General features: G+C 45.1%; 2 protein-coding genes and 1 pseudogene across 2 annotated transcripts; 1 reads left to right on the top strand and 2 right to left on the bottom strand.

The window, feature by feature from the left end:
- Positions 1-3,902: 3,902 nt before the first annotated feature.
- LOC116910961 lies at positions 3,903-5,217 on the bottom strand (annotated as a pseudogene).
- A 6,420-nt stretch (positions 5,218-11,637) lies between these two features.
- Positions 11,638-12,576, bottom strand: LOC116887163 (olfactory receptor 2A12-like). Its single transcript, XM_032888714.1, has one exon. It carries the CDS (start codon positions 12,574-12,576, stop codon positions 11,638-11,640), a length of 939 nt encoding a protein of 312 aa, XP_032744605.1.
- Positions 12,577-15,531: 2,955 nt separating this feature from the next.
- Positions 15,532-16,014, top strand: LOC116887153 (60S ribosomal protein L21). Its single transcript, XM_032888704.1, has one exon. The coding sequence runs from the start codon at positions 15,532-15,534 to the stop codon at positions 16,012-16,014; it is 483 nt and encodes a 160-aa protein (XP_032744595.1).
- The last annotated feature ends 697 nt before the right edge of the window (positions 16,015-16,711 follow it).

The raw sequence follows: 16,711 nt of genomic DNA, 5'->3' as shown, positions 1-16,711 counted from the left end.
CACTCCCTGCTACCACCTCCTAGACCTAACCCAGGTAGGATACATTCTGCATTTATTGGTCATTGGCCGGCTACAATCTGAAAAGTTCTAGAGGGAACTGATAACAATTTTGACGTCTAATGCCTTGGACAAACCCCTTCTCTTGTCCTGTTATCTGAATCCCCATATGACTGAGAAAAAAATTAACAATGATAGAATACGTCTATATGGATGATTTCCTAACCTTTGCAATAATAATGACTAATATTTATTGAGTCATTTGCATAACCAGTCATTGTTCCCACAACATCACAACAATTCACTGAAGGAAGTGTTATTACCTGCATGTTATAGATGCAAACGTAAGGACTGGAGAAGAGTAGTTTGTTCCAGATTACAAGCTAGAAGTGGGAGTTTGGAGCGTCCAGCCTCAGAGCCTGGCTCTCAGTCACTACCTTCTCTGCTCTGGCACACAGGCTCTCAAGTGGGAGATGAAGCTTTTGTGCTTTGTCTTCACGCTACCTAGATGAGCTCATTGAGATTCTGCACAGATCAGAACTCCTAGGACAGAGCTGGACAGCTACCCACAGAGCAGCTCTCCTGGTGAGATTCCCCTCATGTCTGAGTGTGAAAGGAGCCAGTGTTTAAAGTAGAAAGGTCCAATGAAAGAGGTTTTGAGGTGTGTTTTCTGTGACACAGGCAAGGACAGGAGAGCTCTGGGATGCTTGAGATGTATGTACCATGGACTTTAAGACGGGTGTCCTTGCTACTTCTCTTCTCCAGTCCCACAGAGGCTTGGAACACACCCACAAACCAAACACCAGTGACCATCTCACCACTCGTAGATCCAAGGAATGTGTCTCTGAATGGCTGTCTCTTCCTCTTAGGGAAAAAAACCTAGAGGGGAAGCCCCTAAAGCAACTGAGAAAAGAGGGCCAAGATTCTAGGCAGTCTAGTGTCCAGGAAAATGCCAAGTGCCATGGAGTTTGAAGGCTAAGTCTTTTGATTCCTCTACAAGGAGCAGGCAGCCCTGGCACCTGAGGACAGTATCTATAAAATCCTGACTAACAAAGGCAACCTCAGACATCTTCACCTCTTCCCAGTGGGACCAGCAGCTGAGGTTTTATGACCCTGCCTCCTCTCTTAGCTTTCCCAGGAGAGCACAGAGGGCTCATTTCTGCTCCCAGTAGGGATGCTGGGATGAATCCCTGAATGCTGTCGACAAGAGCACTACAAGTGAGCTCCTGGGGACAGAGCAGGAGGAAACAGCCCACAGGTGAGGGGATGGGGACCTGTTCCCTTTTCTGGACTGACTGGGGAATAAGAACAGCTCAGAGAACAGGAGATGGAACCTGGTCTCCTGTTACACAGGTCATTGTGAACTTGTGATCAAGTTCTCATTGTGATTCCTTTTACCATCCAAACCCTGAGCCCAGACAAGCAGTAATGAGACCATGTTTGCTCACACTTCCTCTACCTTTGGGCAAACCAAAGTCCTCCCTTCCCTACTATACAACGGATCTAGTTACCCAGATACCCTGGTGCCAATGAAGAGGAAATAACAATGGGGACTAGAAAGTCAGCTGTGAGGGTTTTTTTTTTTTTTAAGTTTTTCTGTTCTTGCAGAAGACTTAGAAGACTTAGTTTGGATCCCAGCACACAGGGCAGCTTACAACTATCCGTCTTCAGTTCTAAAGGATCATGTACCATCTTCTGACTCCCCAGGGATGAGGAATGCATGCATACATGGAGGCGAAATGTTCATACACATAACCAAAAAAATAGGGTCAACCATACCATATCAACATAGAAGTCAGCTGAGACATCCTGATGCCAGCAGGCTGAGAAAAATTCCCAGGGGTTCCTTCCATACTCTTGGATACAAATAAGAAATGGGGACCAAATACATCAAGCTCCAGAGCTGCTATTCTACCCTGGTTTCATTTCCTGTAGAATTCCAACAGTAACCTCCTCCCTTCTATGCTTGCTAGATTAAAATGTGATGATGTGCTCGCTGCACCTGCCACAAGTACTGGCCTTTGCTCCATGACCTCGCATCTCCATCCCAGCCTTCTGTCTGAGTCTTGGTTTCCTAAAAGTATCCAGAAAGGAGAAGACTGGACTCTAGGTCCTTTCTGGTTAGGGTAATCGACTGATAAAGTTTAGAATTCCTGCGAGCTGATCCTTAAACCAGATACTAAGGGTTAATTATAAAATGGCAATTAAATCAATTGTATTGGAAACAGAGACAGGCTGTCTAAGAATGTACTTCAGCTGGATAGCACCTGAGTGAACAAAATGCTTGAGTCTGGAGTTTGATTTATCGCATTGAAAAAGAGAAAAGCAACAAATTCTCCAAAATTCTTCACATCCTGATGGTTGACTACATTTTCCTGTGGTCCGTGTTCAGGCAGTTGATTAGTGTGGTGCATTTGCTGGTTGATATACTGTGTAATGGTATGTAATCTCCATTGTTGTCCGTGGCACGTTGGCAACCGTGAGGTTGGCCATGATGGGTGTATTTACATCCCAGTAATTGGCAGTCATTACTAATGTGAATTGCCTTGGCCTCAGCCCTGGCCCCTGCAGTGCTGTTGCTAAGCATGTTCCACAGTCCTGAGCCAAACTCCTCTCACTAGTGCTGATGACCTCCATTAGCTCTGGAGAGGCAGTTGAGTTCAGGCAGAGTCTTCCCCACAGGATCAATGAGGAGACAGAGGTTCAAGGAGAACCAGACAGAACTGATTGAGTATCGCATGTAGAGTGAAACAGCCATCCTGGCTCTGTTGATTTTAGTAATAAAGATTTTATCATAGGGAGAGGCGAGAGGGGAGAGGGAGGAGGGGGAGGGGAGAGAGAGAGAGAGAGAGAGAGAGAGAGAGAGAGAGAGAGAGAGAGAGAATGGCCGGGGATGGGACTTAGAAAAAGTGATCTGGCAAAAGAGAAAAAAAGAAAAGTGAGGTGGGAGATGCTACACCTTTCCCAATGAGGACTCAAAAAAGTAGGCAACGTGACACACTCTCATGGCTGCTCTCAGGACTACACACCCTGGTTTTTTGTTTTGTTTTGTTTTTCCTGCCTTGTCATTTATTTTAAACAAGAGCTTCTGAGTGGGAAGATAGTGCTTCTACAATTCTTAGCTATGTTCTTCTTTGACAAGCCCACCTGTTAAGTTTTGAGAGGTAGGCAAAGGCATTAGCCCGCTGTATACATTTTCTCTTGGGGAGTGGGTAGCACGACAAGCTCTTAAATCAGGCAGTGATCAAAACATCTATAAAATTGTAAGAGAATAAATAAACACTTTCTTTAAACTTAACTTCCCATGGTTCTACTTATAACTAATCAAAAAAGATAGTAACAATATTGATTAATTGGAATCCAAGTGTGCTGACATTAAATTATACCTCCTTTTCATACATCTTATACATAAAAGAGAGCAAATACCTGGAAGTAAAGTCCCATGAAGGACTGACATTCCAGAGTTTGCTGCAAGGCTAACAGATCCACCAGCTTTCCTCCCTGAGTGAGAGCTGACAGGAAGTGACTCTTTGCGGGACCCGAGGCTTATAAGCTCAGGAACCACGGGCTCTGCTGAGTCCCTGGGCCGTCAGCACAAAACTGCACTCTCCTCGATATGTACGATGGCCCTGATCTAGGTAAGTCTACCTCACAATAAATTAATCTATACTTTAAAACGCCCGTAAAGGCAGTCCTCAAAGTTGGCCGGACATAGGATTTGGGCCTTATTTGGGCCAAGAAAGCACTGTCTCAAAGAATTCTGAAGACACGATCAAGTTGTGAGCGCCAGAGTATTTTTAGTCATTCATAATTTAAACACCAGTTGTCTTTTTTTTCCCCCAGAAAGTGATAATAGCTTCAGAAGTATAAAAATCCTTGTCGGCCAGGCTGCTGCTAGCGGCTTGTCAGGATAGTCCTGCTTGCTCCAAGCCCTTCTGTTGTTCACGTCCATCCTTCCATCTTTCCTTTTCAGGAAAGGAGGCCCTCATAGGGGGTAAAGGAGCTTCCAGCTGTCTCCCAAGGGATGAAAGCAACCTCCTCCAGATGGGGCCACTTCCTCTAAACGTAATTCCTGTCATCAGCCAAAACACACGATGATCGTCTTCCAGGGACGATTCCAAATTCATGTCAAAGGCAACTCCCATCAGTCCAAGCGTGAAAGGGAGAAGGTTCCCGTGGTCAGCTGGAGATTTAACCTCATCATCACATTGCGAGGGCTGTCTAGATTGATGAAGATAATGCTCTGTGAATCGTCAGTCAGGACCCGAAGCTCCCGAGGCTCCTTGGAGAGGTCCTCAGCTAAGCAGGAGTCGTTTTCCAGCTTCATCTCCTCTGCGTGATCAACCTCAATGCTGCTCTTCTCTAAGTCATGTGGGTCGCTCCACTCGGTTACACAGAGTTCTTCCAGCATCTCCTCCTCATCCGAGAGCTCCATAATCGACTCTGAAAATTTTCATGTCTGTTTCTAACTCAGAGAGACTTTTGCCGTTTTGGAGTAGGACATGCAGTTTGCTTCTGTCGTCAGCAGAGTGCTTGGGATCCATGAATGCATGGAGGGCCTCAAGGATCAGTGGCTGCAGGATGCTGAGTTTCCCTGAAGGGTGTCAATCTAGATCACACCATGGCCCAAGACTGCAGGAGCGCTTCAATAGCTCTGAACTCAAACAGTAATGGGTGGTGACCTTCCCCAGCCAGCTGTGATGGCGGTTACCGGAACAGCCGGTGCTCCGAGTTTAGATTCCGATAATCTAGTATCAGAAGGCACCCTGGAGTTATCACAGCCTTTAAATGCTCCATTCTCGTGATGATCCTATTGTTTCTGGTAGCGATGCTCATCATGTGCTGAAACTTCCCGTCTTTGGCCTGGAGTGCTAACTCACGGTGTAATTCAGTTTTCTTCCTCTCAAAAGAGGTAACGCGTCCTTCTTTGTCAAACGTTGTCACAGCAAACACCCGGGTCACGCTAGCTCAAGTAGCTTGAGAGGCATCAGAGGTTCTAAACCGCTGCACATCACCTGCAGCACTGGGTGTGCTCGGCGCTGTCTGGCTCCTGGAGGGCAGAGCGGTCGCGCAGCCACAGTAGGCAGTGAGGCTCAGGCACACAGCCGCCATACACAGGGCCCTCCGGGACTGCTCGGCGCAGGGCAGCAGCCTGGGCAGGCAGGGCAGGCATTCCATGGCACCCGGGCAGCCAGAAAGCAGCAACAAGATGCTGGCCCCGTATGCCATAATTCAGGTAGATCAGCGCACTGCGCCAACTGCGACACACCCTGGGTTTTTTTTTCTTTTTGTTTTTTTGTTTGTTTGTTTGTTTTTTTAAATGACTGCAACACCAAGAGAGTGTCAATGTGGCCCTATCTGCCCATTTCTCAGATAATGAGCAATGACCCGGAAGACATGAGCAATTTGGCAAAGGTCACCCAGCTCGAAAGTGGTAGAACCAACTGCAGGGCCTGGGCCCATGGTCTCTTGGGAGAGACTGACTCTGCCATGTCTATCACATGCCTAATTGTGTGAGGTCAAGCTAATGCTGGGCTGTAACCAAAACCCCTCCTGTGGGCCTGACCCACAGTGGTTATAAGACTACACCGAGGTCAGCATGAAGGACAAGTCCAACTCTAGGGATTTCAGTTTGCACCAGGGGGACCCACAGATATTAAGGAGAAGATGGGTAGCTTGGAGAAAGAAGAAGCCAGCAGATCCACAGCTCTTACAACCAGGGATTCCCTAATTGGCCCCAGCTGACAATGCCTCATTAGTGGACCATGTGAGAATTGGCTCATTTGCTAAGATGAGTATTTCACAAACTTTTCTGGGTTACTGTCTGGAGGAAAAAGCAAAGGGGAATGGCAGGAGTTTGCTGTGCTGTTAGTAACCACTGAGAGCATTAGCATGGTCCCTTGGGACATCACCCTGAACATCACAGCTACTTTTGCATGTGTTTCTTCACCAGGCTCTAGGAGACTTGGGAGGTAAGCCTTAGAGTCTCCATCTCCACGATGACAGACACTGAGCCATTGCTATGGCAAAGCCTAGGACAGTAGCTGATGCTGCTTTAGGGCATTTTGCTGTTCTCTGAGTCAGGAAGGGCCAACACATCCAGCTCCTTATTCTTTTTGAGCCATAGAAACTAAGCCTAGATATAAATCCTCCAAATGAAAATGATTATCAAACAGGTGGACTTGTGTGGGAGCCTGGAATCTTCTTGTGTGGCCCCCAAGCTGTGGGCCCTGTCCATCAGCTTCGTTCTCTGGGGCTTTGAAGGACTGTTTGTCTCGCTCTCCAACTTAATTCGCCCACCACAGGATCTTTCTGCATAGGTTATTAACATCCAGAGTTCCGTGTTTGTATTTTCAAAGGTATGTGGGAGAACAGAGGGACACACAGACCTGGCAAACAGAAGGATGTTGATCAACATGCAAATGATGTCAGCAGCATGCAAATGATGTCAGCAGAAACAACAAATGGTATGTAAGGATGATGGTGATGATCATATTAGCAACAGTATCCAAGAATGTTACTTTTTTGTCAGGATTTACTTAAAATAACTCATTTCACAGCCAGAACATCCCTATGAAATGTAGTGTTAGCTTGATTTCCAGGTCAGGAAACTGAACTGTACAGTTAGTACCACACCAGTGACTACAACGGGACTTTACATATTAAGATGTTACAACAGGACCCAAATTCCATGGGGAAGAGAGCTGAACAACCAGCAGTGCAGACATCCTGAGACCACAGGACAGACTGCACTTCTGCACACTTCTGCCAACATCCCTGGTCCAAGGGGAAACTGCACAGTGCCTCTGGACACAGGAATATAGGAACAGTCAGCCACCAGTACCTGTGGATCTTGTCTGCCCCAGGATGGAATTGAACCAGCCAAACATCTCCCTGCACCCAAATCCCATGGGGGAGAGAGCTGGATCCTCAGAAGTGTGGACATTCTTGAGAAGCCAGAGACTACCCTCTGCCTACATTTCAGACCTGAGAGGGATTTGCCTAGTGCCAAATGGGCCCCCTGGGTACAAGGATCTAGGAGCAATCAGGAACAGGACCCTTCTGATTCCTGGCCATGCCTAGAGCTGGAAGACAGTCACCAGGTGCACCTACACAGCTGAAACCATAGCACCTTCTCTCAGGAAAGGCTGAAAGAAAACAGGAAAACACTTCTACAGAAGTGCTGACACAGAGGCCTACAGCAGGGTCAAGTCACTCTCAGAAACAGCAAGACAAGCAAACACCAGAGACAACCCAAGGGCTAGAGGAAAGCGCAGGAACCAAAGCACCAGAAACCAAGACTACTTGGCATCATCAGAGGCCAGTTCTCCCACCAAAGAAGATACTAGATATCCAAACACACCAGAAGCAAGATTTAGATTTAAATTCACACTTTTTGATAATGATGGAGGACTTTAAGAAGAACATAAAGAACCCCCTTAAAGAAATGCAGGAAAACACAAGTAAACAAGTAGAAACTCTAGACAGTTAGACAGAACAATTTGCAAATTCATCTGGAATAACAAAAAACCCAGGATAGCTAAAACTATCCTCGACCATAAAAGGACTTCTGGGGGGATCACTATCCCTGAATTCAAGCAGTATTAGAGAGCAATAGTGATAAAAACTGCATGATATTGGTACAGAGACAGACAGATAGACCAGTGGAATAGAATCGAAGACCCAGAAATGAACCCACACACCTATGGTCACTTGATTTTTGACAAAGGAGCCAAAACCATCCAATGAAAAAAAGATAGCATTTTCAGCAAATGGTGCTGGTTCAACTGGAGGTCACCATGTAGAAGAATGCAGATTGATCCATGCTTATCATCCTGTACAAAGCTTAAGTAGATCAAGGACCTCCACATCAAACCAGATACACTCAAACTAATAGAAGAAAAAGTGGGGAAGCATCTCGAACACATGGACATTGGAGAAAATTTCCTGAACAAAACACCAATGGCTTATGCTCTAAGATCAAGAATCGACAAATGGGATCTCGTAAAACTGCAAAGCTTCTGTAAGGCAAAGGACACTGTTGTTAGGAGAAAACAACAACCAACAGATTGGGAAAAGATCTTTACCAATCCTACAACAGATAGAGGGCTTATATCCAAAATATACAAAGAACTCAAGAACTTATTTGTCTCCACAGGGAGACAAATAACCCTATTAAAAAATGGGGTTCAGAGCTAAACAAAGAATTCACAGCTGAGGAATGCCGAATGGCTGAGAAACACCTAAAGAGATGTTCAATATCTTTAGTCATAAGGGAAATGCAAATCAAAACAACTCTGAGATTTCACCTCACACCAGTCAGAATGGCTAAGATCAAAAACTCAGGTGACAGCAGATGCTGGCAAGGATGTGGAGAAAGAGGAACACTCCTCCATTGTTGGTGGGATTGCAGATTGGTACAACCATTCTGGAAATCAGTCTGGAGGTTCCTCAGAAAATTGGACATTGAACTACCTGAGGACCCAGCTATACCACTCTTGGGCATATACCCAAAAGATGCCCCAACATATAACAAAGACACATGCTCCACTATGTTCATAGCAGCCTTATTTATAATAGCCAGAAGCTGGAAAGAACCCAGATGCCCTTCAACAGAGGAATGGATACAGAAAATGTGGTACATCTACACAATGGAATATTACTCAGCTATCAAAAAACAACGACTTTATGAAATTCATAGGCAAATGAGGCAACTGGAAAATATCATCCTGAGGAGGTAACCAATCACAGAAAAACATACATGGTATGCACTCATTGATAAGTGACTATTAGCCCAAATGCTCGAATTACCCTAGATGCACAGAACACATGAAACTCAAGAAGGATAACCAAAATGCGAATGCTTTACTCTTTCTCTAAAAGGGGAACAAGAATGCCCTTGCTAGGGAATAGGGAGGCAAAGTTTAGAACAGAGACAGAAGGAACACCCATTCAGAGCCTGCCCCACATGTGACCCATACATATACAGCCACCCAATTAGATAAGGTGGATGAAGCAAAGAAGTGCAGGCTGACAGGACCACATGTAGATCTCTCCTGAGAGACACAGCCAGAATACAACAAATACATAAGTGAATGCCAGCAGCAAACCAGTGAACTCAAAACGGGACCCCTGTTGAAGGAATCTTAGAAAGGACCGAAAGAGCTTGAAGGGGCTTGACACCCCATATGAACAACAATGCCAACCAACCAGAGCTTCCAGGGACTAAGCCACTACCCAAAGACGATACATGGACTGACCCTGGGCTCCAACCTCATAGGGAGCAATGAATAGCCTAGTAAGAGCACCAGTGGAAGGGGAAGCCCTTGGTCCTGCCAAGACTGAACCCCCAGTGAACCTGATTGTTGAGGAGAGGGTGGTAATTTGGGGAGGATGGGGAGGGGAACACCTATATAGAAGGGAAGGGGGAGAGGTTAGGGGAATGTTGGCCCGGAAACTGGAAAGGGGAATAACAATCGAAATGTAAATAAGTAATACTCAAGTTAATAAAAATGGAAAAAAAAAGACATCCAGGACACATTTTATAGGACAAATTCTTCCTTCTGCTCCACAAAAAGCTTATCTTACAGAATGTTCATGTTGCTAACTCATGTTGTTATCTTTTTGTGAACTTATAAGCTACAGGAAACCCACTCAGACCTACCTCTCATGGACCAAATGGACTCCATCCAGATAAGTTCATCTGCCTAAAGTTCCCACTTACTACCTATTCCAAAGGGTGGCATTCCTCTGGGTTTCAAATGCACATCTAAGAAAAATTTTTCTTTTCTCCCAAATGTGCTTAATCTTATTCTCTACCTATAATAAATATATATGTGTGTTCCAGCATCTTGTCAAGTCCAGGAGCTTGCTACACCCGGGACAGCTCCAGAGAAGTGACCTCCAGATGTTCCTATCTCCTCTCACAGACACAGACGCTTCTATTGGACCTGTTCCTTCTGACCTATCCTCAGATGGTTCCACAGACCCTGGACAACAAGGAAACAGCCAACTCTAAGACTGGACAAACATCCCATACCCATTTTTCTAGGTTCTCTAGAGACACGTTGCCCCAAAGCAAGCAGGAAGTAGTCAGAGATCATGATGACCCTATTCCTGCTCCACAATCACCTCTAATTTTTCTTTTTTTAATTAAACTAAAACAGGAGAATGTTGGTATTCTGTCTAAGCTCCACCCCCACAGCTACCTGGTAACAGCCAGGTATGCTCCACCCCACAGTTGCCTGGCAACAGCCAGTTGTGTCTTACACTGTATAAGGGGTTGCTTGCCCCCTCCTCAATCTCTGTGTTCTTCTCATCTCTGCTCTCTTCCTCTCTGTCCCTGTCCCTTCTCTCCCCATCCCCCTCTTCCCTCATGGTCAGCCTTTCCTCTCCTCTACTCTTCTTCTCTCATTAAACATTTCCAGGTTAAACTATGTTGGCTTATTGTGCTTTGTCCAGATGCAGGCCAAGACTTAACAGAAAACATGTCATCCCATGATCAAAGGAAATCATCAAAGAATAAAAAATTCCCCCAGGCATAGTGCCCCTTCCTATAATCCCAACATTGGGCAGGTGGAAGCAAGAAGATCAAAAATTCAAGGTTATCTTTATGAATGTGAGAAGTTCCACGCCACAGAATAAAATTGAAGGGACCGAGGCCTCTTTAGTGAAGGAATGGTTCAAGTATTGAATCACAGAGGAATTTCCTGATTGGTCATGGAATTCTACTCTGAAGATGACAGGCTGTCCATATCTGCCACCATCAATTAGGGGGAAAAGAACCTGCAGTGGGCCGCCAAAGGTGAGACACACTCTTGGATTATGCAGGCAACATAGAGCAGATATTGGGAAGTTCTGATGAGAACCAAACTCCTTCTCTTTCATCAGTGCACCATTTCACAGGAGAGGTCACCATGGTTTCCCATAGACCACACTGAACTTATATGTGAAGTTTCCTGTCTGAACTGTATTGATTCTGTACCACAAACCATCAATATGACAACACATGCTGTGCTACTTAGCATACACTGCCTCAGCCTTCTGCTGCCTATGGTATGGTGCTCTCCAGAGTTGGTGTGTTTTCTGTTGGTTTATAGGTATGCTGTTCTGTTCTGTTCTGTGAACTACATGAAGTTACATGATGTACATTACTTGTTGTCTTCTAGGCATAGGAACTAACGTATCAGACCATAGCCAAATGAGTTGCATTACTTCTCTATAGACAAATTCTTTCCATCTCCTGTCAGGCTGGACCTTACTACTTGCTTTGGCCAAAAGAATGTATGGGAAGAGAAGCAGGATATCCTTCCCAAGCTGAATCACTGCGAGTTTCTCCACTGTTTCTTTCCTTCTGTTATAGGATGGCAAGTTGGACATAAGGTTCCTCCTACAAGACAAATATGAGAGCGCAGAGAGTCACTCCCAACCTATAGCTACAAACAAGAGCGGATTACCAAGATGTTTGGAATTATACTTCATGAAACCTATCAATCAATAAGCCATAATGGTTTCAGGATGTTTTGTCCCAACTACTAAGTACTACCTTGGTTCAAATGCACAGGTCAGTTTCATAAAATAAAGACACTGTTCTTTTCTTAAATAGTGAATATTAAAACTCCAACGTCCTAGGAACCTGACTCACCAGTCCACCCTACTATGCCCAATCAACCTGAAAAATGCCCTCTTGATATCTTTGTTTCTCAGACTGTAGACCACAGGGTTGAGCAAGGCCGTGAAGACATTGTAAAAGAGAGAGATCTGCTTGTCTCGCTCAGGGGAGAGGCTGGAGTTGGGCCTCATGTAGATGTAAGTGGCTGGAGCATAGAAGAATGTGACCACAGTCAGGTGGGAGGCACAGGTAGAGAAAGCCTTGCAGCGGCCCTGGGTGGACTTGATCTTCAGAATTGCCTTGGCAATGTGAATGTAGGAGGCCACAATGAGGGAGATTGGAATAACAATTGCAAAGAAACTCAACACAAAGTCCACCATCTCAATGAGGTTGGTATCCATGCAAGCCAGGCTCCTCACTGAAGGACCTTCACAGAAGTAGTGGTTGACCCTGTTGGGCCCACAATATGGTAGATTCATGGTGAAGAAAGTATGTAACAGAGAGAAAAAGAAACCACAGACCCAAGTCCCAGCCACCAACCATATACACAGGCCCCAGTTGAGAATGACAATATAGTGCAGTGGATAGCAAATGGCCACATACCGGTCATAAGCCATAACAACAAAGAAAATGCTCTCAGTAATACTCAAAGAACCAAACACATACATCTGCAACCAGCAGCCAGCGAAGATGGTTTGATAGTGAGCAAGAAGATGCACCAACATCTGGGGCACAGTGGTGGTGACATAACCCATATCCAACAGGGAGAGGGTACAGAGGAAGAAGTACATGGGAGTGTGCAGCTGTGTGTCCAGGCAGACCAGCATGATGATGAGCCCGTTGCCCAGGACTGAGCTCAGGTAGATGAGAAGGAAGACAAGGAAGAGGATGCTGTTGGTTGTGGGGTCACTGGAGAAGCCAAGCAGGATGAACTCAGAAACCCAGCTTTGGTTCTGCCCTGGAATCATCCAAAACACGGGGTCTGTAAAAGAATCCCAGCCATATATGTAACGTTTGATACATGGTCGCCCAGAAAGATGGCATCTACAGAAGCAGGAAGGCTGGAGTGGTTATTCTGAGCACACTGCTCAGTTTCTGTGCTCTTTCCAAGTTGTTTAACCCCTCAGTGCCTCAGTGAGCTTCATCTATAAAGTGAAGCTGATGACACCGACAGCCTGATATTATTGTGAATATTTAGCGTATCTAGCATAACTCTGGATACGGCACATAACACATGGCATGTCCTAGACTGTCTCATACTCTCATTCTACTCCATAGTGTACATGAGTTTCTCACCCACCCAGCAATAGGTGCCTTAGAAGACCTGAAATGGCCATCAACCTTGTAGAGCCTGTGTCCTGTGTATAACTGGCCTCTCCTTACACCATGGAATCCTTTCTACCTGACCAGCTAGTGCATCCTGAGGCTTCAGCAGAGGGCAGTGGAAGGCTCTGAGCTTCAACAAGTCCAGGACAGTCCTTTCACAGTTGCTGCTTTGAGTTTTCCCTCCCTGGTCTTGAGTCCTCCCTCCTCGGTCTCAAAAGCCAGTGGATGTGTCAGGACTGGCAGTATTCACCTCGTCCTCCGTGGTCTCACTGGACCAACAGCCAGCATGACAAGTGCCACACTATCTCTTACACACACACACACACACACACACACACACACACACACACACACACCAGCAACTGTAATCCTGACACTTCCAGTAGGCTGCCTATAGCTCCCTGTCAGCAGAGCAGCCCTGGCCACACTCCAGGCAATGTTTTCCACATATGGTAGCCACTTCATGCAAACTCTATCAGGTAGTGTCCACTAACAGGCCACACATTCTTTATTTAACGGCCTCTTCATTGAAGCCTGGATCTCTGTCCAGATTACACAGGCTCTATAAGATGGTGACACATCTGTCATCCCATCACTTGCGAGGCAGAGGAAGAACAATCAACAGTTCGTGTGTAAAATAAGTAAAAGTAGCCATCAACTATCTTGTTTCTTCTCTTACCAAATCATTTTTAGGCTTTTTGTCTTGGGTAAGCAAAGAAAGAATGCAACTGTCTGAATCTTCAGACCCTTTGCTGTGCACACTCCTGCAGCCTTCGCTGTGCACACTCCTGCAGCCCACAAGTACAGCCTGGTGGTTTTGTTTCTTTTTTTCTTGCCACTTCTGGATTTTTTAGCTTCTCATTGATTCTTTTCCAGTGTACTTTTTATCAGTTAGCAAGTTCTCATATTGTATTCTCCCAGTTCAAATTAGGGTTCTTCTTGTGTCCTTACTGAATGGGGAATGATGCAAATGCCCTATCCGCAGGAATAATTTTGATAAGAAACATAGAAGTTCTTATAGACCTGTAATCTGCCTAACTTCAAAGCACTTTTATCATTTACAAATTGCTAAGGAACAGCTAATAGAGAGTAAGGGAACTGGACAGAGTCTTCCAGTGGTCACAGTTATTAGTGTCATTGGAGCATGTAAACACAGGGCTGCTCCAGATGTGAAATTCTAAGAAGATGCCATGTGCATTGAATTTGTGCCAAGCACTGTAAAACTTGAAATGCAATCATGAATCATCCTCCCTAGGGGGGAGGATGGGGAGGGGAACACCCATAAAGAAGGGGAGGGGGGAGGGGATGTTTGCCTGGAAACCGGGAAAGGGAATAACACTCGAAATGTATATAAGAAATACTCAAGTTAATAATTAAAAAAAAAAGCATGACCTAAGACCATAAAATAATTACTTTCTAGCGTGTGTGTGTGTGTGTGTGTGTGTGTGTGTGTGTGTGTGTGTCTCCTCAGGGATGGCCCCAGTGCAATCCATGAAGCCACAACATAGAAGGAAATTTATTCCCTCATATGCTGTGGAAAGGTGTGAGCATGCAAGTACACACACACACACACACACACACACACACACACACACACACACACACACACACACGCTACATTTCCAAACCAAAGAATCAACAAAGAGAACAACAAAACAGACAAATAATTGAAATGCAGGCCCCACACATAGTCAAATGGTTTAGGATGGAAGGTCATGCTACAGAGCACTGGGTCTAGTGTCTACAAGAAAGGCTACTGTTCAGTGTGGATATTCATGCAGAAAAATATTTCTTTCTTCCTCACATCCTCCTCTTTCTGCACACACAATAATCAATTCCAGGGCTCCCATATTTTTAGAATCAAAATTAACAACAACAACAACAACAATAATAATAATAATAATGGGCTTTGCCTTATGAGGTAAGCAAAGATTCCTTTAAAAAAAAAAAAAAAACAGGGCTGGAGAGATGGCTCAGTGGTTAAGAGCAATGACTGCTCTTCCAGAGATCCTGAGTTCAATTCCCAGCAACCACATGGAAGCTCACAATGATCTGTAACAAGATCTGATGCCCTCCTCTGGTGTGTCTGAGAACAGCTTCAATATACTCATATACATAGAATAAATAAATCTTTCTTAAAAAACAGAATAAATTACTGTATTTTTTTAAAGGAGAAGTACTCAGCTGTGTGGTGTGGCGCATACCTTTAATCACAGTCCTTTGGAGGAAGAGGCAGGCAGACCTCTCTGAGTTTGAGGCCAGCTGGACTATACAGTGAATTCCAGAAGAGCCAGGTCTGTATAGAGAACTTCTACCTCTGGAAGAGCAGGAGGGAGGATTAGATAAATGGTTTAGGATAATTGACTGGTCTTCCAGAGGACCCACATGGCAGCTCACAACTGTCTGTTACTCCAGTTCCACAGGATCTGACATCCTCACACAGAAATGCATGCAGGCAAAAACAACAAGGTACAAAAATAAGTAAGTAAGTAAGTAAAACTCAAATAATTCCTAGAAAGAATTATTTTTAAAGACTCTTACAAGAAAACACACACTAGCTTTCCGCCGGGGCAGCCATCTTCCAGTAACTCGCCAAAATGACGAACACAAAAGGAAAGAGGAGGGGTACTCGGTATATGTTCTCTAGACCTTTTAGGAAACATGGAGTCGTTCCTTTGGCCACATACATGCGAATCTACAAGAAGGGTGATATTGTAGACATCAAGGGAATGGGCACTGTTCAAAAAGGAATGCCCCATAAGTGTTACCATGGCAAAACCGGAAGAGTCTACAATGTCACCCAGCATGCCGTGGGCATCATTGTAAACAAGCAAGTTAAAGGCAAGATTCTGGCCAAGAGGATCAATGTGCGGATTGAGCACATCAAGCACTCAAAGAGCAGAGACAGCTTCCTGAAGCGGGTGAAGGAGAACGATCAGAAGAAAAAGGAAGCCAAAGAGAAGGGCACCTGGGTTCAGCTGAAGCGCCAGCCTGCGCCACCCAGAGAAGCCCACTTTGTGAGGACTAACGGAAAGGAGCCTGAGCTGCTGGAGCCCATTCCATATGAATTCATGGCCTAATGTATACAAAGGAAATAAAGAACCTGGACTGCAAAAGTCAAAAAAAAAAAAAAAAAAAAAAAAAAAAAGAAAACACACACTATACATATATACAAACAAACACACATACACACACACACACACACACACACACACACACACACACTCACACACACAAATGCTTCCCAGGGGTGGCTGCCTAAATAAGGAGGGTAACATGTAAGACCACAGCATGAACTCACACTCATTCATTCTGTCATCCCTGAGGCACCACCACCACTCATGTACCAGAATGATCACAATAGCCCCAGTGCTCTGCTTACTGAAGGCGTCAGTCTCAGGCACAGCTGTCTCCACTCCAAAATCTCCATGCAAATGGAGTATTCTACACACCTCCACCTCTCTTCCTCCTTAAGGCACTTGCCAAACTTCACACCATGGAGAGGTGGACCAACATCCACACAGTGATGCCCACCTCTCACCCCTAACCCAGGCAGGAGACATCCTATCCTTAGCTGCTTACAATCTGAAGAATCCTAGAAAATTCTTTCCTCCATTTTAACTGAATTCCCAGAGAACTGGGAAAGGATGATGGACAATAAGAGTATGGCTGAGGGGGGATTTGTCCACTCTGCTGTCCAGCAACAATAGCAAGTGATATTTAAAGGGTGATTGGCCCAGGCCAGTAACTGTTTACTAACCTCAGCTCAACCAAAAT

This window comes from Rattus rattus, chromosome 1, assembly GCF_011064425.1.
Source record: "Rattus rattus isolate New Zealand chromosome 1, Rrattus_CSIRO_v1, whole genome shotgun sequence".
NCBI lineage: Eukaryota > Metazoa > Chordata > Mammalia > Rodentia > Muridae > Rattus > Rattus rattus.
Note: the sequence above shows the minus strand (reverse complement) of the source record. Positions and strands in the feature narration are given on the sequence as shown.

Coding starts and splice junctions, on each gene's coding strand:
- LOC116887163 (XM_032888714.1), bottom strand. CDS start 12,576: ATGATTCCAGGGCAGAACCAAAGCTGGGTTTCTGAGTTCATCCTGCTT.
- LOC116887153 (XM_032888704.1), top strand. CDS start 15,532: ATGACGAACACAAAAGGAAAGAGGAGGGGTACTCGGTATATGTTCTCT.